General features: G+C 40.5%; 1 protein-coding gene across 1 annotated transcript; it reads left to right on the top strand.

Moving 5' to 3' along the window:
• The first annotated feature begins 1,713 nt into the window (after positions 1–1,713).
• SHISA4 (shisa family member 4) lies at positions 1,714–19,517 on the top strand. Its single transcript, XM_070939911.1, has 5 exons — positions 1,714–1,801; positions 12,504–12,681; positions 14,885–15,018; positions 15,725–15,898; positions 16,796–19,517. The coding sequence occupies exons 1-5, from the start codon at positions 1,744–1,746 to the stop codon at positions 16,840–16,842; spliced, it is 591 nt and encodes a 196-aa protein (XP_070796012.1). The 5' UTR covers positions 1,714–1,743; the 3' UTR covers positions 16,843–19,517.
• The last annotated feature ends 5,612 nt before the right edge of the window (positions 19,518–25,129 follow it).

The raw sequence follows: 25,129 nt of genomic DNA, 5'->3' as shown, positions 1-25,129 counted from the left end.
GAAAGAGATGTCTTTAATGATTCTGTAAATGGAGAGAAAGTGCAGGTCATCCACAACCCAGGGAGATATTCCACAGTCTGACAGCAACACAGGTTGTCTCCCACATGTCATCAAAGCAGGTCTCTGCCATGTGCCTCTCTTCACATCTTAATAATCACATGGGTTTGGTATATTTTAAAGACGAAATAGAATAAAAGATAAAAAGAAAAGAGGGCCAAAGTCCATAAAACAAAGTGTTTCAGACATGTGGGCCAACATGCAAGAAATGGAGGGGAGGGAAGAACCATAAAGCAAAACCCTTTTTGGTGCCTCAGAAATCATATCTTCTTAAACTTGGAACAGCAAAAGTGAGATTTGGGGAACAGAGGAAGTGCAAAAGAGTCACAAAACAAAAGATGCCCAGAGAGGGAGAGGAAAAGCTAATGGAGCGGGGGTGGGGGAATCAAAAGCTAAAAAGTGAAATCTGTGTTCATGCTAAGGGTTGGAAAGAGCGATGATTCAGGGAGAGGGCAAAACAGGTACTAGTGGCTTAGGAACACACTGGCATCCACAATGGCAGGAGAGAAGATATGCAATTATAGTGCAATTAAAAACCTGCAACAATGAAGTGGGATTACAAGTCAGAAAATAAGGCATATGGAGACATGCCCGAACAATTGTGGATGATGAACACATGCTCTGGATACTTGGCTGCTTGGCTTAATTTTGCACTTTGACCTGGCTGAGCATCACTGACGGCTCCACCCGAAGCATCAAAGGATTTTGAAGCAGCCTTGTGCTCCAGACTTTCAGGGGGAAAAAATCCCACCTTATGTTCACTGACTTGTATAAAAAGGAAGCTTTGGTCTGGATGCAATTATGATAAAATAAGAGTTTTTCTAGTGATAAGAGTGTAAATTTCATGGTTTTTCAATGATTATTTAGGGGTTCAAATGTCCTTCATTCACAGGCACCAGCTTTTAAGGAACATGGAGATCTTGATTAAGAAAGATTTGGCTCCAATAATGATTTTAAGGCAACCCTGAACGGAGCAAACAACTAGAAAAAGTAGAGACACTTTACTGTGCAAACCCAAGATTGTGATGGCTGAGCTGTCAAATTCTGTCCCTGGAGCTTTCCTTGAAGGGGGTCCTTAAGACACATTTTGCAGTTGTTGAAAGTTTGAAACATTTTTATGTTTTCCCATTTAAAATCGGTTTTCAAAATAGCTGTTACTTCTTGCCACGTTCCTATTATGAGTTAATGCCATTTAGTGTCCCCGTCCCTCTTGCATACCATTAAGTTTTTGTTATGATCCTTTAGTTTTTAATTGTGACAAAAAATTGTGCAGAGAACTTGGAAGGCAGAGAAACGAAGAGTTAAAGACACTTCCCTCAAATTGTATAGTGAGGAACTGTTGCCTTGCTTTTCCCTTCATTCCACCCCCTCCCCACGCCATGCATCAGTTTGAGACTCTCGGAGAACACAAATACCCATAGTTCATTCCCGCCCCCGCCCCCCGCCTGCCGACTAAACCGGTTTGCGACGAAAATTACGGTCTTCGCTAATCCCGTAACAGGCCCCTCAGCTCCGACAGCCCGGCCCGGCACGCAAGAAAACAGCTCGGTCTAGCCTCCCACCGCGGTTCGCGCTTCCCATCTTGGGAAAAGAGGAGGCGTCCCCCCCCCTCGGATCCGGTTTCTCCGCGCCCGCCCCTTCCCGCAGCGTCGGCCGGGCATCTGGAAGCCTTTCAGAAGGACGGCGATGGGGAGCTGGGCCCTGGCGTGGACGGTGCTTTGCAGCCTGGTCGCTGCAACCCTGGGTAAGGCCGGGGGGAGCCCCCCCCGGCGTGGGTCCGACGCTAGGCTCTCGGCAGGAGGGGAATAGGAGTGAGGCGCAGGCCCGCTGCGTGAAGCAAACGCCGGGTCTGCGCCTGGTTAGGGGAGGGTGGGGGTGAGTGATGGTGCTTCTCTGGGCTTTTTTTGGTTGAACCTGCTTTCTGCTTTGGAAAGTATTTTTGTATTCCCTCTTGAAAGTAAAGGAACAAGGGCGCTCCTGAGCATGTGTGAAATGCCCCATCACAGCTAGAAGAATTAGAAGAGGGGAAAAAAAAACCCCTCATGATTCATCCTTCTCTATATCTGTGATTCAAGAGTGGGACATGCTGTGTTATTTTGCTGCCTTGATGTCCCATTGATGTTTCATCTAAAGCTACATTGATCTCTCTTGAGCTGGTCTGTATTTTTTTCTGTAGAGGATAAGAGAGCCAGAAGGGGTAGCTGTCTGTGTCCTTTGGATTGAAACCCTCAATTGGAATATCACCCCAAATGGAAACTGGAGGACCAGAAAAATAATCATTAATAAAAATAAAGGTCATACAAATAAGGGGAAACTTTGGAGTGTATTCCATTGAACATACACAGGAGCTGTGCAAAAGTGTCCACACCATGGACTTTGGGATGGGGAGAAACAGCACTTGACAATTACACACCAGAACTTTGTGACAGTTGGCCCCACTCCTTTGAGCAATGCAGGCTCTTGGAAAGACTTACAAACAGAAATGCCTGCATCTAATCATAGTTGGGTCTATTTCTTTTTCCTGAAATGTTTATGGATGATGATTCCATGAGAATTATTTTTGTCTGTGGTTAAAGAAGGATGCTAACCCGATAATTATAGCAACCTGTGGGAGTTAAATAACCTGAATTATATGAGATTTAAAAATAAAGAAGCTATTTGTAGAAAGGTGAAATTGTGTCTGGACTGAAGAGCTTGCGGTGACTTAATGTTTAGTGACTGAACATGTTGCTGTCTGCTACTCCCAATACTGCATTGCTGATCCCTGGAAAAGCGGAGTTACCTAACCAGATATAAAGTTGCTCTGATACAACAATTGTACCAGTGGTCTTTTTGCTGATATTAGTGTTAACAGTATTATTTTCTCAATGTACAACTTTTGCACTATGGGATTCCGAGTGTTCGGAAAAGACATGTGCCTTTGAAATTATAATCTACCAACATTTATGAAAAGTTAACAAATCAGGGATATACCATAGAATAGTCTCCAAGTTAATGCTTTCAAAAATATGGATTTGTAGATCTGCATAAAATATCTAAAAGAAATCAGACTAAGTTGTTCTGTGAAAGACCATGAAGTGAAATGCTAGTAATTCTAATCATTTATAAACTGAGTATGTTGATCATCCTTATGTTCATGAACATAACAGGATGGTTTGTTTTCAGGAAGACCAACTCACTAGTTTCTAAGGCACTTTTCTCAATCTAGTGCAGGGGTGTCAAACTCATGGCCCATGGGCCAGATGGATCAAGTGCTAGCCCCACCCCCGCCCGGTTTAGCGAAGGGGAAAAAAGTCCCAAAATGTCATGTGACGCTGCCATGATGACACGAGTTTGACACCCCTGATCTAGTGTATTCAAGTGGAGGACTGCAATTTCTTTCATCCTCAGCCAGAATGAAGAGAGACGGACCATGTCCTAATCCTAGTATATCATATATCCTGCAAAAAAAAGAAAAAAGAAAAAAAAAAGAAATTGTGCATAAAACTTCATGAAACACATTTCATGATGAGAAATGTGTTCTCAAGTATTGGTGGCGTGTGGTCTGTTCTCAGAGTATTGCTCCATACCTACTTGAGAACATTTAATATAAACCAGTTATCCCCTAATTTTGCTAATTACGCTACTGTGGCTGAAGTTGAATAAATTACTGAAAACAGATTTCTTGTTGGTTTACAGTTACAACAGACAAAGGCTTTTTTTTTTTTCTTATCATAAGAGAAAAATTGTGTTGTGAGAAGAATACTTCATTATTCAAGATATAAGGATAATTCAGATTAAAAAAAAAAGTTCTGGCAACTTTTTCTAGTATAATTGACTTTTATGCAATGTGTCTAGTGATCCCATAGTTTCTTTGTTTTTACCTGATTTGCGAATTCTGACCATTCTGGCGGCTTATGACTTAAGGTATTATGTGGAAATCTAGGTATTGCAACATACTGTGGTTAAAAATTCTGGCTCCTGAGGAATTTGTTTCAGACAATTTTGATTATGATGTAGATTCAGGCTAACATTTTCAACTGTAGAAAGGTTTTTAAAAGGTACTTTAGACAAAAAAAAAATCTTTTAAAAACCCCAGCTGACTTCCATCCAAGTCTCAGTTAAACCACCATAATAGATTTTTCCCATTTGTTTATAACAGATATTGTACTTCTGTTAGCTCTAATAACATTTTATTAGATGATGAATATTTTTTCCTCCCAAATAACTACCTCTGAATTGTGGTATCATTTTACCTTCCCTAATGAGTAGAAGAAGCTGTTTAAAACAATACATAAGCAAGAGGTCCAAAAAGAGGTCCACACCCTTCATCTTACAAAGCTTCAATACTAAGCTGAATATTGATACTGTGTAGAAGAAGTTTTGTGCAATACCCTTCTTTCTCCTTGCTTTTCTTCTTAGTCCAGCTATCTTGTTCATGTGCCTCACACACATCCAGTTTGCATCTCCATGTAGTTACCTTTCTCTCACTTAATATTCATCCAGTTTCTCCTCTTACTGAAAGGGCATGCATGTGTGCATACTAAGTAGAAGTTGTTTGTTAAGTGAAAGTTGTTTATATGTGTGAGTTCATGTGGGGAATCATTTAATATTATAAGTTATATAATAAAGTTATAAAGCTGCTTTATAATAAGTTATAAATAAGCCTTCGTGGAGGGGAATGTTGCTTCTGACAGCCAAAGATACACACTCTTGTGTGACATACGGAGTAATTTGCTGGGTGGGAGAGAGAAATTTCAAGGTTTGGTTTTAGCTGGTGTTCGTAACCCTAAACAATGCAGAAGAGTTTTGTCTTTTCTTTGGAATTTTCCCCTCCAATGGTTCCTTTGAGGATAGGGTTTTTTAAATTTGAACTTTTGTGTACAAAATGTGTTTAGAACCCTTTTCTTTTTAAATATTTTGATATTGGGAATTACACTGATCTTTGTGCAGTAAAGTGCTACTTGCTTGGGTCTTGTTTTATTTTACACCATTTGTAATCATAATAAAAATAAATACAATTAAAATGAAATCTTGACATATTAAAAAAAACTGTAATATCCTTTTTGGCTGTAGAACAGCATCCGAAAGGACAGACTTCTAATCATTAAATGAGGTTTCCATTGCTAGAGCCAAAGTGCTTCTTGTCAGCTTCACAGAAAGTTAGAAAATATTAATTCTGTTTTTACCATGGGGGATGGAGGGATGGAGCTGTTGGCCCAAGATTGCTAGCGTTAATTGAGAAGACACATTCAAGGCAGTTCCAAGGTGAATACCATAGTGGAACTTTGGATTCTTTGAATCTGGGATAAATAAGAATTTGCTGTGGATCTTTGAAGGAAAGGAAGTTCCAAAATACTTGAAGATCAGGACATTCCAATAACAAGGAGGAAAAAAATTAAGATATCCACTGAGAAGCTAAAATTAGATAGGAAGGAATGGATTGTAGAATGAAATAGAAATTATGGCTGATGACTGAAGTCCCACTGACTCAGTAATTACTTGATGAAAGGATCTAGCTGGCTTTATTTTTAATGCCTAAAACAATTTATTCAGTTTGAAAGTATTTCGTATCCCATTGTCCAGCAGTTGGATGTACAGCAGTTCTCAATATCCCTTGTTCGTTTTTGGACTCATTATTGGGACAAATGAAACCTGCTTGTATCTGGAACCTGGTCATTCATTTGTGTGGTGCTGTCCATGGTGCTGACACCTGCAGCTGATTAAGACTCTCTGCATTCTTTCACACAACCTGAGGGTGTTTCTCCAATGAGGCCCTGCTTGTGATGGGATTGCTATATCTGCAAGCTATGTTAATGATATTTTATTGGTAGCTAGTTTCTTGGCCTCTTGATAGTGGCTTTATATGCTGAAAAATTGTTGAGAAGAACAGGATATGCAATGTTTCATCACTGTGTCTTGTATAATTCAATTTTAATTCCCAGATAGTGTGTCCAACTAATACAATAGCTAATGGATGTTCTGGCTAGGGATCATAAGAGTTGAGGGTTACAAACTTAGAGAAGTGGGATCTAATCTTATTGTGAGTCTACAAATAGTACTTAACAGTACTTTGACTCCTGTAGTCAAAGCAATAATTGAACTATTTAGCCCAACCTTTCCTAGCTTCATGCATTCTAAATGACTTTAATTTTCTCATGATTTCTAGCAGATATAGGCTTTGGTCATGCTAGAAAAAGTCCTGGACATTTTATTTATTATTGTTGCATTTCTTAACATACTATTATGTTTATAACTTGCCTTTTTTGAGAGTTTAAGGTTTTTGGAAAGAATCCTGTGTGTTATGTTTGTCTGAGTTTGTTTCATTGGCTCAAGATCCCCTGTTGAGCTCCATGATTATTTGAAGAATCTGGGTCTCTATAATCAAGTTTTAACATCTTAACAATGTTGGGCATGCTGGCTCAAAATAATTTTACTTGCCAAAGATTGCACATTTGTCAAACTGTTTATTGAGGGTGAATACATCTCTGAAGATTTGAAATGAAAAAGGGAAGTTAAGAAAACTGGACTAGAGATAACCCTTTCCCATCACAAAGAGGGAGGATATAACTCAGTCAGGAATCCAGACCTCTTGCAAATGCCCATTTTCCTCCAGAATAATTGATGAGGAAGAAAAGTTTTTCCCAGTTCTACATACAATAAGGGGCAGTTGCTTTTACTGCATTGAAGGCCAGAAATTTTAATTATTCAAACTTTGTTATGGGAAAGCCTTTCCCATGCTTGGCAATATCCTTGAATAAAATATAAAAAAGTAATTAAATTCAACAATAAATAATTTAAGAAAAACCAATTATGTTTCATGAGTTCATCATCTAAGGTTTAAATGGATATGGATGTACGTGTTATGGTGGCTGAAAGACAAGCACTTGCCATATAGCACCGTGGGCTTAACAATTGATAAAAAAGATGAAGAAGTCTGGATAGACAGCACAGTGGGAGAGAAAAAAACTGAAGAAAAATCAGAAAATACAAATATAATCCTGATGAATATGCATTAACATCTTTCTGCTCCCAGATAGTTGACATTTCAGGAGATTCGGTTTACGTTGCCTTGCCGTTTCATCTCTTCATTGTGTCAGTGGAGGGGAATTCCAGCTGCCTTCTTCCATCTTTTAAAATGACAAAAACACTAATAAGACCACGTTAAAGGACTTGTTTGTTAATTGTTTCTTATAGTCATCCGGTGCCAGGGAAAAAAGAAGGCTGCAGCTTTTCTCTACAGAAAAAGAGAAATGCAACTGTTTCTCTTACAGAAACAGAGAATCAAAGAAGGGAAAGGTAATATAAGACAGAAAACGAAACATGAGTCCTGCTTGTCCTTGTTCAGTGACTGAATGGGGAAATTTTGTGTTTCCTGAGTCTCACTTCTGAATACCAGTCTTTTCATAAACATGATTCATTCCAACAGATCCAGTTTGCAGAATTCTTCTGTATATTCCCGTTAATCCAGTTAATAATCAAGAACCTTACATGGATTAGAGCAGAGGTCTTCAAACTTGGTAGCTTTAAGACTTGTGGACTTCAACTCCCAGAATTCTCCAGCAGCAAAGTCCACAAGTCTTAAAGCTGACAAGACCTCTGGATTAGAGGAAGGGGTGTGGTGGGAGGTAGCACCGAATGTGCATATTTGAAAAAAGACACTATGTTCATAATACTGTTCACATGAGTCATCATAGATTTATGATTGAATTTTGTTTCATATAAACAAGCAAAGAATAGAAGTATTCTTATTTTTAATAAGTGGTGTATAGTAGTGAGTAGTTATCTTACCGTATAAAAGAAATATCTTCATATGTGAGGAAATTGGTTTTAAGATTACGAATCCTGTGCAAGGAGTTTAGAATCATTGTACTAAAATACAGCATATTATATAATGGGTTAAAGTACTGTATTGTCTCAGATTTGGAATATCCAAATTAAAATATCCACTTGATTATGATACTCTCTTGCAACAAATCTATTTACTTAATGGGGTTGTCTGGACAGCAAATTTGGGACAAATGATAAATAATACCAGGCAGTTGAATAAGAGAAAGGGACATTGGGACAATATATGAAGGACACTGAAGAGGATGCACTGAAGTTGGGATCCAGTGAAGGCTTACTGAGTAGTGGAGAGACCAAACTGGCCTACCCAATGAAGAACAGAAAAGAGATAAGGAAAGGCAAAATATTATATGACCAATATTTTTTTAAAAAATAGCAGGCAAAGCAGATAACAAGGCAGACCTGGCAATGATTAAGAGCAGGAAACTTGAAGAAAGAGACAGACGGGCAAATTCTGTCCACACAAGACCAAGCCAAATGCATGTAAAGCCAGCATTGAGAAGAAAGCAACAGACAACAAATGCTGCCTCTGCAAAGATGCTGAAGAAACAGTGGACTACCTGTTAGTGGCTGCAAGAAGATCACAAAGACTGACTACAAACCACAGCATGACAAATCAGTGGTGCATTGGGATATTGGTGCAAGAAATACCATTTGCCTTCAAGCAAGAACTGGTGGGACAACAAAGTAGACTAAGTAATAGAAAATGAAGAAGCTAAAGTCCTCAAGCAGACAGACATCTGCCACATAACATACCAGATTTAACAATTGTGATTGTTAAAAAAAACCCAAAAAGGTCCGTATAGTGGACAGCAAAACAGAAGAGAAAGACTGTGAGAAATCACAAAATATAAGAATCTGCAAATAAAAGTAGAATGACTGTGGCAAAAGCAGCTTTACTTGAAACAACTTAGTATTTTTTGGTCCATAAGATGAACTTCCCCCCCAAAAGTGGGTGGAAATGTCTGTGCGTCTTATAGAGCGAATGTTGCCAAAGCCCCACCCATCTCCCACCCCCCACCCTTTGGCCATTTTTGGCCTCCGCACGCCCCATTTTCAGCCTCTGCACGCCCCATTTTCGGCCTCCATGCATCTCATTTTTGGCCCGTTCCAGGTAGCAGGGATCGCTGCCGCTGCCACCACCACCTATTGCTGCCAATTGCTGCTGCCACCAGCAATCCCCGCCACTAGCAATCACCAGCGATAGGCGGTAGCAATCCCCGCCACCTGGAACGGGCTGAAAACGGGATGCATGGAGGCCGAAAACAGGGGAGGCCAAAAATGGGATGTGCAGAGGCCAAAAATGGGATGCATGGAGGCGGCGATAGGCAGCAGAGGTCCCAGCAGCCTGGAATAGCTGATTGGTGGTATTCTGGGAGGCCGATCCAACCGCCAGTCAGCTGCTCGTGCTAAATCGGGCTGCGATAACATGCTGAACCTGACCAGGCTGTTTGCTGTATGCTGCAAGGACGCTAGCCAGATGAATACCAATGGATGCTGGGAGGCAGAGGCAGATTTTTTTATTTCTTGTTTTCCTCCCCAAAAGCTAGGAGCATCTTATAGTGTAAAAAGTACAGTACATTTTTCAATAACTTTAAAATCATCAATTAATAACGTCTACCTGTCCCAGATTCTTGGGAAGGGTGAAAATGCCAAATCCAGTCTAAACAGCTGGCTGACTGTGTGGGCAACCATAGCAATAATAACATATTAATCTTCTATGCTACCCAACCCTCAATAACTCTGGGCAGCTCACAACAATGAAAGATACTATAATTTTATCAATAACAAATAAAATATGACAAGCATAATAAAGTAGTGGGTCTCACTCTCTTGTCAAAGACATGGGAGAAGGGTCAGAATTGTATACATCCTTTGAACTTTTGGAAAAGAGGCATAATGTAACTGTAATTAGTAAAATGGTTGCAATGTTTAGAGCGCAGGGTAAGCACTTCCAGTCATCTGAAGACAGCTGGTCATGTTCTATATGTGGAGGTCACATGTTTAAATGAAGAGGATTGAATCATAGGAATGAACTCATTTGATATTCTGGGTGGTAATAAAAAACCATAGCCGTGACCAAACCTAAGCATGCCAGAGAGTACAAGAGTTTCTTCCTCTGCTTGGCTAAATTTGACATAACATGATCAACATATGTATATTTTTTATTGACAGTATTTCTAAGAAATACAGGAAGCTGAGTATGTATCCCTCTTTATTTTAATGATACAAGGTTTCATGTAATTCATTTTGTCTGTAAAGTTTTTTTAAAGTAACAAATACTACAACTTTAGATAACGTTGACAATTTACATATTCACTTACCTGTTACAACAATGATCAAGAACATGTATCTTATATTTGAATATGCCATATGTTGCATGTAGTTCACAATCTGTTTTAATTTTATTAAAAGAAACAATGCATTGGGACAATAATCTACAAATTTAAGCAGTGTTTCTGTTTCTGTTTATACTTTAATTTTTATAGAACATAGTTGCTGTGATGATCATGGCCAATAACCAGTGGTGAAATGTAAAATTTGTTACTACCGGTTCTGTGGGCATGGCTTGGTAGGGGGGTAATATGACTGAGTGGGCATGGCGAACTTTTTTTTTTTAACTTTTAAAACCATTTTTTCTACAACCTCTTTGGCTTTTTTTTTTAAAGCCTCTGACGATCCCAGCTGATTTGCCTGATCGGCAGAGGCTTTCTTTTTCTTTTTAAAGCCTCTGATGATCCCAGCTGAGCCGCATGATCATCAGAGGCTTTTTTTTTTTTTTTTTACTTTTAAAAGCATTTTTTCGGCCAAAGAGATTGTAGAAAAAATGCTTTTAAAAATAAAAAAAAAGCCTCTGATGATTGCGCGGCTCAGCTGGGCAATGGGGTGGGCAGGGATTTTTGCTACCGGTTCTCTGAACCACCCGCCTCCATCGCTACTGGATCAGGCGATCCGGTCTGAACCGGGAGCATTTCACCCCTGCCAATAACCCTTTTCCTTGAAGACAAAATGATGTGGATCAGCCCCCAGAAGATATTGTCTCTTATACTAGCTTTTAATTTCCTTTTGTTTTGTAGAAGGCAAATTCCCAGAAAATAATGAACTATAGGTAACCCTCCACTTACAACTGTTCATTTAGTGACAGTTCAAAGTTACGACAGCACTGAAAAATACAACTTATGACTGTTTTTCAGTTACAACCTTTGCAGCATCCCCATAATTATGTGATCAAATTCAAATACTTGACAACTGGTTCTTATTCATGGCTGTTGCTGTGTCTAAAAGGTTATGTGATCACCTTTTGCAATCTTCTTGCAAGCAAAGTCAATGAGGAAGCCAGATTCACTTAACAACTGGGTTACTAACATCAACTGCAATGATTCACTTAACAACTGTGGCAAGTTAAGTTCTAAAATGGGGCAAAATTCACTTAACAAATGTCTCACTTAACAACAGAAATTTTGGGCTCAATTGTGGTCATAAGTTGAGGACTATCTGTATGTCCTTCTAGTATATTTAAATTATATAAATATATGTTATAATTTCTGTTATTCTGAGTCATTCTAATATTTGTAGAAGCTGGCACTTTACTTTGTTACATAGCAGCTTCCTACTAAACTTTTTTTATTTTTAAAAAGATCTGAAAAATATTAAGTCTTAGAGTCTTACAACTTCCAAAGAAAATAACCATTTTCATTATGTTGCTTTCTACATTATTGCTTTTATATTTAAAAAGAAAAAGATAGAATGATGTTTATAGCCAGTGGCAGCAATGTGGGATTGTGAATGGTATAACTTGTGAGAAAGTCATAAATAGTGTAATTAAATTAAATTAATTGAATATTTTAAAAAAAAATTGGAAAAACTTACAGTTCAGTACGCAAATTGTGTGAGATTTCAAGAAAACCAAAATCTTACAAGTTAAGGAGATTTTGGCATTCTTACCTAATATCAGAGAACATCTTACATGATTTTGTAAGATCTAATGATCTCACAAACATTTTTCAAATTTAATTTTAAATTTTGGGATGCCCCTGCTATTGTGAAAGACCATGTAATGATAGCTTGCAAAATTCTGGAAGGCCTTTGACTATGGGTCCCTGAGGTATTCCTAGAGGCTGATGTGTAGGAAATTTCAGGGTGTTCCCTGTACAATGTTCTTAGAGCAGGGGTGTCAAACTCAAGGCCAGGGGGCTGGATTCAGCCCACGGGGTACTTAGATCTGGCCCGCGGGGCCGCCCTGGAAACAGCAAAGGACCAGCCCACGGTGCTTCTGCCAACAAAAACAGGCTCCCAAGCTCTGTTTTCGGCTGCCGTGGCGTCCTGCAACCCTCTGCCAGTGAAAACTAGGCTCAGGAGGGCCCGTGGCAGTCAAAAACTGAGCTCGGGAGCCTGTTTTCACTGGCAGAGCGCTCGGGACACCGCAGGTGCCCCCGACAGGAGTGACATCAAGCTGGCCATGCCCACCCTGCCAGACCCATCCCAGTCCCCCGAGGTCAAACACAACCCTGATGTGGCCTTCCATGAAATTGAGTTTGACACCTGTGTCTTAGAGGATTTCTCACTGCTTTCTATTTTCTTTGGAATTGATAAAGGGAGTGTCTTCTTTCTCCTTTCAGTCTCAGTCTCAGCTGATGAAGACTGCAAGTGGTACATAGACAGAAATGGCTCCTGGCACCGTGGCATAGACTGCAACTTCCCTTCTTTCTGCTGTGGTGACTGCTACCATCGCTTCTGCTGTTTTGATATCAGGAACCTTCTCACTGAACGGCAGCAGAAGCACTGCATGGCCTTTGGGTAAAAATATGTAATAGCCACAGGAGGTGGTTGAAAGCATCAAAATTGTGATTGAAGACTTGAGTTACCTCTTAAGTGCCAAAAGAAACAGAGCAGAGGGATATAAGCAACCCCTCAGATAGATAGATATACTTGTTCTTATGACTGAGATATACTGTAACTAGGGGCTCAGTTTGATCAGAGTAGAATGGAATGGGGAAGACATGCTTCATCCTTTCTCAGGAGGGTGTCCAGTTTTCTGAAGTCAAAATACTTCCTAAATAGCTGTAGTAATAGCAATAGCACTTAGACTTATATACTGCTTCACAGTGCTTTACATTCCTCTCTAAGCGGTTTAGAGTCAGCATATTGCCCCCAACAATTTGGGTCATCATTTTACCCACGTTGGAAGGATGGAAGAATGAGTCAACCTTGAACTGGTGAGATTTGAACTGCCAAATTGCAGGCAGCTGGCAGTCAGCAGAAGTAGCCTGCAGTACTGCACTCTAATCACTGTGCCACTGCAGTAATGGTAATTATGGTTGGAAAGAAAGGCCATGGGGGAAGGAATGAGCTCTCCTTTCTTCCTTGTCCTGATCAAATCCAATTTCCCTTGCAGTTAAATCTGAATGATGGAGTCAGCACCCAAAGTTTTCATGACTCACACGTGGTAGTTGAGCCTTGATTATGAACCCATGATTTATAAGCCATGAAGCTTGGTTCACATAACTTGCTAAGCCAGAACCGATATGCTATATGGATTAAGTTGAGAACTGAGACACTAGTTGCACACTTTATAAGAGTTGAAGGTGGAGAGGTTGAAATCTCTAATTGTCATTGTCAGAGAACAGCAAAAACTTCCAAAGGCAAGTAAGTAATCATGTGGCGTCTATGTTTTAACTGTTTTTAAAGCAACATGAGACCAATTAAACTGTAGACAAATGTATATAAAGGTCATTGGGTGTTGTTAAGAGAACTTCTAACATAATTTTTGATACGTAGATCTACTTGCCTAAACTTTTCAAGCCTTTTTAGGAATGCTGAGTAGGAAGAGTTTCTAACACATACCTGATATACCTTCACACATTTCCTATAACTAGATCCAAAGTACAGCTAGAAAAGTCTTGTTCAAGAATAAATGGTGGATATTGGATATCATTCCCAAATGAGACCAGGCCTTACAGAGCTCCATAATCCTGAAAAGATTTTTTTTTAAAGTTTAATTAGAGCGTCCTTTTTCAAATGCTGAAGCAAGATTTTTTCTTCTGCTATCAAGAATTTTCTACTTAGATTGGCCAACTCTCTTGTTGATATCCTTTTGAATGAAGTTGTGATTTTTATTTTCATTTTCAACCATAATGATGATAGTAAGAGTATTGAAAACTATTGAATTTAAGTATAGTAAGTACAGCATTGAAATATTGAAATAATTTGATCTATTCCTTCAATGGTTTCTGAAGCATAAAGTGGAAATTCTTATATTTGTAACTGTGGGACAGTTTAAAACTATTTTAAATAGTTTTTTAAAATTATTTTTAAGATAAACCCATTTGTTTGTATCTTAATTAAATCTAATCTTCAGTAGGAATGCACAAATGTGTTTAGGAATTCCTCTAAGTGAATTTTGAAGGGGGGTATTGTTTGAGGAATTCATGGTCAAATAAATACTACCAACAAGATTCTCATCTTTCCTCTTCTTCCATCCCTGTATTGGCCCAAACAGGTCACAAAAGGGCTGGGGAAATGGTGCATTTCTTAAAGCAGCTTTGTTAAAGTCCATCTTTGCTTTAAAAGTCCACCTTGATCACAATCAGCCCAGACACTGCCCAGACACTGGTTCTTTTGTGCATCATTTCCTGGACTGTCCATTTGACAGTGCATGACACCCCGATCCATCCAAGGTCTCAAGAAAGGAAGAAGCCTTCTTCAAATAATATCTGAGTGCTATTGCTACTACATATTTCTTTTAAAATATTACATAAATCAGGAGGAGATTCCTTGGTCATCTGCTGTGTTTTTAAAATATATTTGCTATATTTGACAGGTTTTTTTTCATTGTTTTTTTAACTGGACCCAAAGATGGTGGGCAGTAGAAGGTGGGCGGTAGAAGTGACTGGATTTTTTAGAATTCATCCATCCCTGTCTTGTAGAGGAGTCATTAGTATCTGTTTCAGTAGCAGATTCTGTAACATGAACATAATTTATCTTTGTCTGTGCTCTGCAGTCCGAGGACCATTGCTGGCATCGCTTCAGCTGTGATTCTCTTTGTGGCCATTGTTGCCACCATTGTCTGCTGCTTCCTGTGCTCCTGCTGCTACTTGTACCAGCGACGGCATCACATGCAGACTCCTTATCAAGGTAGAAAATGCCCTTCTGTTGTGACCTACTGGGAGAGATTGGGAGGAAACTGGGAATGCTGGAGGGGGAGTCAGTTGACTGATAAAGTCATAAATAGCAACTCAACTCAAGATGGGGAGACATCTGTTTTAATTAATTCTCGCTACAAAGGAAAATGGGGATTTCCTAGTACAATTCCAGAGCTCCATATTTTACTTCAAAGTAGCATTATCTTATTGAAATCTACGTCATTCTTGTTTTTTTGATTTTGCCAGCTACATTGGGCTTTATACCAAAATCTTCTCTCTCATAGATGTAAGACCATACTTCAATTAGTCTTATGCTGCTTAGAGGAACATTCTGATGGGAGAATCTTTTCCAAAGTCAGGCTGCCAGAGAAATGATTGCAGCTGCAATCCAACATATCTCTACTACAAACTAGAAAATTGGGAGGAGAATTATCAATAATGTTTGTGGTGACCTGGATTCAAAGGAGGAAAGGTGATGCACCCCAGAGAAGAGATTATACCTACTGGTATCTCCTGAAATCAAACATGTCTTTTCCTGGAATTGTGTTATAAGGCTGGGAAAAGATGCGGCTTCCAACAGATGTGATGCCCAGTGTCCATGCATGCTCCAAGCCACCTCTTCTCCTTCAAATCCAGATTGCTCCACAGATTTATTATCAACACAGACCATGCACTTAACAAAAGTTTGTCAAATCCAGGTCAAGAGATTCCACTTTCTGGTTATCCTGATCAGCCGCCAGACCCTTATCCCATGGATCCAAAAGCAGGGCCAGCATTTCATCCTGGATATGCCCCTGTGTTTCCCTACCCACCTACAGTTCCAGCACAGTATCCTCTATATCCACCTGGGCCACCATACTACAATCCTTCAGGTAAGAAAAGAGTATAAAGTAATGATAAGCTGGACTTACTTCCTATGCAGGTATTGTGCAGACATATTCGGTATGAACTCTCAAAATATCATTCAAGCATTATAAGAGCTGCAATTCTCCAGAGACATTGTTAAGAAAATGTCACACACAAATGATCCACAATATTCATTGAGTCATAGGCCCAGAACAAATCTTGGTAAGTGTAGATAGAAGAAATTCTATTAATGCTTGCTTCTGATTAGACAAGGGTGAGCTTTAATTGAGTTTCTTGTGAGAGATTTAATCTCTTCAGCATCTCTTAATTGGTAGGACAAAGATTGATTAAAACTGAGGATGTATTGAAATAACATGAAACATCAGGAAAGGAAAATTAAGGTTAGAGGAACAAGAACAAAGAAAAACATGGAGGTAGGTTTGTCCTATAAAACCCAAATGGCCATGAGTAAAGCAAGGCAAAATAAGAGGCTTCTCCCCCTAAATACTACAGTAACCTGAAATGTAGCAATGTAACAGAATAAAATATATCGAAATATGACATTTCCACAGGACTTCTATATCAGGGCTGCAAAGGTGATGATCACTAGATGACAACAAAGAGTTCCCTTTGCTATCACCTAGCAGTTATCTGGATTTTTGCAGGCCAAAATATGGTAACTTTATAATCCTCATATATATGGAGAACAGCTAACCTTGAATTAGACCCAGTTTCACATTTGGCATTTCTGTAAAAATCTGCTTCAAGTTCAACTTTTTGTATGGCAATTTACTGACTTAAGCCTTCCTACTAGTTTCCTATCCAAGTACTAAAGTCTAACCTTGCTTTATTTTTTCAAGACCAGCAAAGATTGGCAAGGTGCTGCTAAGCTTATTCTAATGGTCAGTTTCTTTCTTCTGCAGCTCCCCCACCATACATCCCACCGCAACCAACACAGCCTAGCACTTGAGAAGAATCTTGGAGGACTAATTGAAAGAAGACTTTCTCTATGGGCCTGCTAACTCCCTTTTTACAGAACTTGTAAAAGTAGGGGGACTCCTACTGTCCTGAAACTCCAGCCTGTGTTAGTATTTGCCAGTGTTTTTTCTAAACTAGTTATTCTGCATGGTAGGAAGCATTGTGACTTTTAATTCTTTTCTCCACTCAATCCAGATATTGAGAGAATCACCTTGTCCTCCTCACTTCCTATGTGGTTCAGGAAGTAGCTGATGATTACAAATGCAAGTGCACAAAGCTGGTGCAAGCACCATTTGTGTAATTTGACAGATTTCCCCTCTCTGAAACCAACCTTTTCAGAGGGAGTGGTAGGCAGATTGCCTCCAGGGTTTTGCAAAGACTAAGTGAAACTCTCTTTCCCTAAACTGCCAGGAGCTCAATTTTAGTTCCATTCTTCATAACTTCCAGGTGATGCTTTGTGTCTTAAGGAAGCCCTAAGGCCTAAGATGGATATACATATTGAAAGTCTGAAGATATTTGGTGCTGCTAAAGATCCTTACACTAAGTAGATCTTGATCAGAATCTGGAGGAGAAGCTGTTTGAAAGCCCATAAAGATTCCCAAATAAAGCTGTAAGTGCAATTAATACATAGGAAAAGCAGATGAGCCTAGATAGACTCTTTTAAAGATGAGATGAGGAATAGACAAGAGAAGAAGGCACGTTGTTTTTGGTGCTCCACAGCACAGAATGATAAGAAGTCCAATATCTGAAGATATAGAGATCAAACTGGGGGCATTTCATATACAAGTGAAAATACAGATTTTCTATGTTTTTCTAGGGAAAAAAAGGGTGATAAAAGTAATTCTTCTCAATTGAGCATAATTCTGATTTTCAAAGGGATTTTTTTAATGATTTCTCTATTGGATTGAAATTTCTCTTGTGCATTCCACACCATTCTAATGAGAGTTAACCTTTCACCATCATATTATAACTTTCAGTATAAACTGCCCTCATAGTAATATGAAATCTCGATATTTGAAAAGATAAAGTAAGCATTTAAATCAGATTATTTTTTTTCTAATGGCAGAGGTTGATTTCACATGTTAACTCTGTTGCCCCACTGTAAAGAAATCATACTGCCCATTTCCCAAGGAACAAAAACAACCTGCCAAGAACTGGCATTTCAGATGAGCAGGGGCAGAATTTAAACAGGCTTGAAAATGGTTCTGCAATGCCATTAGGGAGATGCCTTAGTTAAACTACAGATATGGTAGTTGGAGGAGTATTGAAATCTTAGTCCATTCTTTCCTGGTTAGTTCCATTTCTATACAAGTCCTTTCCCCGCAGCATCCAAATGGGTTGATCTGGAGTTTCCAGCATTCCTGGCTAACACAGCTTTCCCCAATCTGGGCATTCTTCATGGTTTCTTTTTCAAATCCCAGAACTCATCAGCCAGCATCTTTCACTTTGTTTTTATGCAAATGTGAAGACAGGACAATATCATTTAGAATACTTGCTCCTTTTGTTTTTAATCACTGCCCAACAGTAACTGTAAGAATTTCTTTCAAATCTTATATGTTTTCTCCCATGGTGAGACCCCTTTCATATACATAAATACATGTTCTTTCATAATATTCTAACTCAGTTTAGATTCCTTTCTTTTCACTAAGAAAGATTAGTTAAGATTAGCTAGCCCCTTTACTTGTCCTGAATCCAAACTCTCAGATTTGCCTCTGATCAATTAATTGTACTCCTGAGGCATGGAAAATTAAGAAATTAATTAAGAAATGGGTGCCTATTATTTATGCAGTATAGCCTATTTCTCCTGAAAATCCTTGTTTATTATGGCTCTATCTGCATCTTATTGTGTGCAAAATCTAATATTCTGCCACTGGAATGTTGCCGAGAATACTGGAGTTCTCTGTTTTCTTCCTGACTATGGTCAGTCTGGCCATTCTAGGGCAGTCTCAGAGATTTCCAGAACAGAAAGTCATTTGTGGTGTAGTTTAGAAGCTGTTGCAGAATAGTACAGTTTTGCACATTCCTGCTGCATTCTTGCTGCATGGCCCAATTTATCAATCTGCCACTACATCTCATTGTTCTTTCCAAACATCAGCAAGATTTAATGTGATAAGGTTGGACAGTCCCACCTATTCCTCCCCACCTGCTGAAGGGATATTAACTTTGTACCTTCCAGTATTGCAAAGGCTGTATTTAAATTATTTGGAGCACACAGAGAAGGGCTAGGAAGCAAAACAAATGCATGATGCTTCAACCAGAGTATAAAGACAATTCCTGTGCAAGAAAATGAAAAGGCCACCATGTGCTATGATGCCCACTAACTTCATGGCTACCAGTAACTGGGAAAACGTGTTAGCCCAGTTGAAGAAGCCATGCATTGGGCATATGCCTTTTGATGTTGCACAGAGCTCTGCAAAACCAAAGTGTTTAGCAATGCTGAAGCAACACAATGTAGACATCCTCTCCATGCGTTTGACCATTTCTGAGTCCTGCAAGAAAATTTTGGAGGAAGGAGTTAATTGAGTCAGCCCTTTTGCTCAAACCACATTCCCACTGTGTGGGAATGGCATGCTGAATTGCGGCAACAGTTGCACCGCTGTCTCTTATTCTAACCAGAATGGCAAACGTTTGCTTTGCAAAATGTTCGTTACAATGTGAATTAAAGTTGTAAATACTGATTAAGTTACTGCTATGTGTGTTTGTGTGTCTTTCTTCTACTTCTGCTGTATAGTTAGCTGATAGGTAGTCCTAGAATAATTTCTTAACAGGAGAAATAAACTTTCTTTTGCCAACAATTAAGAACTTGATAAAGGAAAATGTTAATATTTGATACAGAAAAGAGAAAGCATTTCATTCCTTCCAATGCATTGAGGAGGGTGTCCACAGGGAAAGGAACAAAGAGCCTTAATGTTTCAAATGAGTATGTTTTGCTGATTTTTAAATTTAAAATTTCTCCTTACTTAATTTATATGCCAGATCATCCCATCTGGTATGTCTTAAACACTGAACAATGGTCTAGTTGCCATAGAAACATGGGTTTCTGTTTGGATCAAAGTTGGTATTCAGAAAAAGTTTTGGCCCAGTCCAAGGTTTTAATAGTTGTTCACTTGCAGAATTTCCAAATATTATTTTCTCTTTCACTTTGGAACAGCCTTCCAAACCCTGGCTTTCTCCAAATGCATTAGACTTCAACTCCCATAATCTGTAGTTGACACTGCAAATGGCCAGAGATGATGGGCTTTGAAGTTAACTAGACTGGTCTTTCTGAAACAAAGCCATCTTCCTTGATGTAACCTATAGTGACCATTGCATTGGAGTCAGGATTGTTTGCCACTTTTAGATATGCAGTATATAAAAAGACAGGATAATTAATAAGAATAACCACAGACAGCAATTGCCATCTCTGCAAGAAACCAATGAAACAGTAGATCACCTAGTTAGCAGACAGACTACAAACAATAGTATGACAAAGTACAAACAATGGGGCACTGAACAGCTGCAAGAAATACTGTTTGCCTGAAAGCAAGAACTGGTGGGACCACAAAATAGACAAAGTAACAGAAAATGAAGAAGCTAAAGTCCTCTAGGACCGTGATGGCGAACCTATGGCACTCGTGCCCGAAGTGGCACATGGAGCTATGTTGCCTGGCACGTGCAGCGTCACCTGTTCCTTTTCTGGGTTTCTAGCGCACATGCGCACGTTACGATCAGCTGGCCTATCCGGCAGTGCCGGAAACCGGAAGAGCTGGTCTTCCGTTTTCCGGCGTGAGCATGCACTCTGGGCAGCTGATCGGCGTGTGTGCATGTGCGGCAGTAACTGGAAGACTTGCTGGAAAACCGAAAGTATCTTATCTGGCACGTGCATGCCCCCTGGGCAGCTCCTCTTCCTGGTCGCGGTCCTGACAAGTGCGCACAAAGTGCTCCGCCATCACTACTCTAGGACTTTAGAATTCAAGCTGACAGGTATCTGCCACATAACACCCAGATTTAAGAATTTTGATTTTTAAAAACCCAACAAAGTCTGGACAGTGAAAGTTATAGTACCTGAGAGAGCAGAAACCAATAGAAGAGAGAGCAATAGAAGTAAAAAAAAACCTGGAGAAAATCACAAAATACAAAGACTTGCACAGAAAAGTAAAATGACTGTGGCAAAATAAAGGTAGTACCAATACAGGTAGTCCTCAACTTACAACAGTTCATTTAGTGACCATTCAAAGTTACAACATCCTTGAAAAAAGTGACCTAGGACCAATTTTCACACAACCGTTGTAGCATCCCTATGGTCACATGATTTATTCTTCAGATGCTTGGTAACTGACTCATATTTATGACGGCTGCAGTGTCCTGAGGGCATGTGATCAGCTTTGGAGTCTTCTGATAAGCAAAGTCAATGGGGAAAGCAGATTCACTTAACAACCTTGTTACTAATTTAACAACTGCAGTGATCCATTTAACAAACCTGGCAAGAAAAGTTGTAAAATAGGGCAAAGCTCACTTTAAAAAATTCTCACTTAATAACATAAATTTTGGGCTCAATTGTGGTCATAAGTTGAGGACTACCTGTAGTATACTAGGTGCCTCAGGTGACATTTCAAAGTTTCTGGAGCACCACTTAACACCACATTGACAAAATCAATCATCAGTCAATTGCAAAAAGTAGCTTTACTTGGAACAACTTATATCCTGCAATGATACTTTTAACATCATACATCTGACTCTGCCACATTCTTGGGAAGGATTCGATGGGTTGATAAAAATGCCAAATCCAGTTTAAACATCTGGCTGACAGTGTGACCAATCATAATAATCCTCTGACCTCTTTTTCAAACTCTTAACTGATTTATTGAATCACACACATAGGCAACTACAAGGGGAAGCGTCAAATGATGAAATGTGCACTGAAACTATGCAATGAATACTTTATTCAGCTGTTAAATAGTAATTTCCTAAAAGGAATGCAAATTGCTTTAAGTTGCACAAGTGTTGTTTTTCAAAGATCTCATGCTCATTATATAACTGGACATAAATATCCTACATCCTGGTTAACGGGATATTTTTTCCTCCAAATCAGCCTCTTGAAATATATCATGAAGGGACCTTTTTGATTTTTTTAAAAGCTATTTTTCACAAGTCTTTTCATAACTGGGTGGAACCTTGAATAGGCATTTGCCATATCTGCCATCACTTCAGTCTTAGATCATTTTCACTAGATTATTGTCATCTGCTAACAAAAATCACATCTTCACTTTCAGTAACAACTCTTGGCAATTTTCCTTCTCTAGAGGAAGATTCCTCAACAAGACCTAAGTCTTGCAGATTTTCAGAAAAAGAAGTCAAGTTCCCACAGTGTCACAGAGCAAAACAAACAAGTCCCGGTGCAATCAGAGGTATAGCAAACACTTCCAAGGCCTTTGGTGTATAGCATTGAGTGCTCAGGCCTGTGCAAAAACTCCTTGGAGTATCTTCATTGCTTCAAGCAGGCCCCCAGCAATTGAAAGGAGAGCATTTTGTTTGGTAAGTTGCTTTTCATGTTTCTATTTGTTACAGTAAAGTAATAAAACTTGAAATTCTCCTTACCTACCAGTGGGATCATTGTCTCTGGATCTTCAAAAGAGCTATTTATCTGGCCACTGCCTGACACTGGATAACACACTTGCTACAGGTTTTCAGATGGATGCTGAATAACTACCAGTGGGAGATGGCTCAATGGATTTCCTCAAGTGATTCGCAGAATCCTTCCAATTCTTACACCCTTTTATTCTATTCCTGCCTTATAGTTGTGGAGCTGAGTTTGCAGAATCTTTGCCCAAGAAACAGCCTAAGTACAACCCTGAAATGGACACATGCCTCTTTTTAGCAGTTTAACAGAGTTGGAAGGGATCTTATAGGTTGTCTAGTCCAACCCCGCCCCCCCAAGCAGGAGACCCTACTACACCATTTCTGACAAATGGCAGTCCAATCTCTTCTTGAAAGCCTCCAGTGATGAAGCTCCCACAACTTCTGAAGGCAAGCTGTTCCATTGGCTGATTGTTCTCACTGTCAGAAAGTTTCTCCTTATTTCTAGGTTGAACCTCTCCTTGATCTGTTTCCATCCATTATTCCTTGTCTGGTTTTCTGGTGCCTTGGAAAATAGCTTGACCCCTTCCTCTCTGTGGCAGCCCCTCAAATATTGGAAGACTGCTATCATGTCTCCCCTGGTCCTTCTCTTCACTAGACTAGCCATGCCCAGTTCCTGTAATCGTTCTTCATGTTTTGCTCCTCCTCAAGCCATGGTATCTATCCTTCCATGCCTGCCAGGATTCAGTGTTGTTGGGAAAGACAACGGACTTCATCCCTGCCTATTTAAAATGTTTCTCAGAGGCATCTGTTTAACTCCTGTTGCAAAAAGGACATTGTGCTAAATGGCCATTGCCTAAGGGGGTGGGGACATGAGTGATTGAAAGTCATGAACTATTTTGTGCTCCCAGTACAGGTAGTCCTTGACTTACGACCAGGGGTGGGTTCTAGTTACCTTTACCACCAGTTCGCAATGGGATCGCGCACATGCGCGAGCAAACGCCTTGCTTCTGCACGTGCGCAGATCACTGATGATGACATCTGGGGCAATGGGCAGGCTTCCCGCCAGTTTTACTACTAGTTCTTGCAAACTGGTCCAAACCGGAGGCAACCCACCACTGCTTATGACCACAATTGAGCCCCAAATTTCCATTGCTAAGTGAGACCGTTGCTAAGTGAGACCGTTGCTAAGTGAGACTGTTGCTAAGTGAGACCGTTGCTAAGTGGATTTTGCCCCATTTTATGACCTTTCTGGCTTCTCCATTGACTTGTCAGAAGGTCGCAAAAGGGGATCACATGACCTCAGGACATTGCAACCATCATAAATTTGAGTCACTTGCCAAGTCGTCTGAATTCTGATCGCAAGACCGTGGGGATGCTGCAACAGCGTAATTGTGAAAAACCGTCATAAGTCACTTTTTTCAGTGCCCTTGTCACTTTGAACGGTCACTAAATGAACAGCTGCAAGTCAGGACTACCAGAGGGTGGTCCTCACAAAACAGCCCCCAGGAAAAAGGCAAGGCCCGTCACTTCCCCATAGCAATCCAAGGCTCAGTTTTGGTGGGAAATACCCACCCGGAGGAGCTGCCCCAACTTCCAATGGTGCCCCACAGTCACGTGGTCCAGAGGATACGCGCCACAGAACTGCCCTTCGGCTGCCCTCGGGAGTGAGGGGGCCAGCGGTTCTTGTCCTCGCCAAATCCGCCACCAGATGTTCTCCTCCATGGTCTTCCTTCTGGCGACGCCGCGCCAAAAAGCAGCTGTTCGTCCATGTCGCTCCGGACCTCCTCCGGGATGAAGTTCGACTCGCGCTCCCGACTCCGCATCGTCCCCTCAGGGCGCCTCTGTCGCCTGCCGGTTGGCTCTGGTCCGCCTCCTCGCTCTCTTCCTCCGCACCCGATCCTGCGGGAGAGCTCCAGGCAGCAAAGCGCGTGGCACGACGGCGCAGAGGGCCGAAAGCATTGGGGTCGTTGTGGGAAGAGACGCCCATAGCAGGCCCTTTCTCTAAAGCAGGGGGTCTCCAACCTTGGCAACTTTAAGACTTGTGGACTTCAACTCCCAGAATTCCTCAGCCAGCTTTGCTGGCTGAGGAATTCTGGGAGTTGAAGTCCACAAGTCTTAAAAGTTGCCAAGGTTGGAGACCCCCTGCTCTAAAGCCTCCCCGCTGTTTCGGCTGCCGCTCTTTCGCCCCCTGGCGGAGGCGACCTTCGGGGAAGCAGAGGCGAGTACTGTAACAGCTCCATAAGCAACGCGTGGTTAGGATCGGTGCGGCTGCTCGCGTATGTAATATCGTTTTCACGGTAACGTTAGAGAAAGGGCCTGCTGCTGTTGCATTCTTCTAAGACAGTGTTTCTCAACCTTGGTAGCTTGAAGATGAGTGGACTTCAACTCCCAGAATCCCCCAGCCAGCAGTGCTGGCTGGGGGATTCTGGGAGTTGAAGTCCACCCATCTTCAAGCTTCCAAGGTTGAGAAACACTGTTCTAAGCGGTTTTGCAGCCTTCCGCTCCAGTCTACAAGTGGATCTAGGATTTCTGGGCGGGTTTCCTATCCAAGTACCAACAAGGCATAACGTAGTTTAAGTTTCGGAATCAGACAAAATTGGGCTGCTGCTGCTGCCCCCATCTTAGCTTTAGCTGAATTTGATGGGGCAGTTTTCAGACTCTCTCTCTCTCTCTCTCTGGTCTTATTGGGGAAGAGTTCTGATTTTCGTGGCGGAGGCAAA

Source organism: Pituophis catenifer, unplaced genomic scaffold, assembly GCF_029215685.1.
Source record: "Pituophis catenifer annectens isolate HBS135680 unplaced genomic scaffold, rPitCat1.0.hap2 SCAF_3, whole genome shotgun sequence".
Lineage (NCBI taxonomy): Eukaryota > Metazoa > Chordata > Lepidosauria > Squamata > Colubridae > Pituophis > Pituophis catenifer.
Note: the sequence above shows the minus strand (reverse complement) of the source record. Positions and strands in the feature narration are given on the sequence as shown.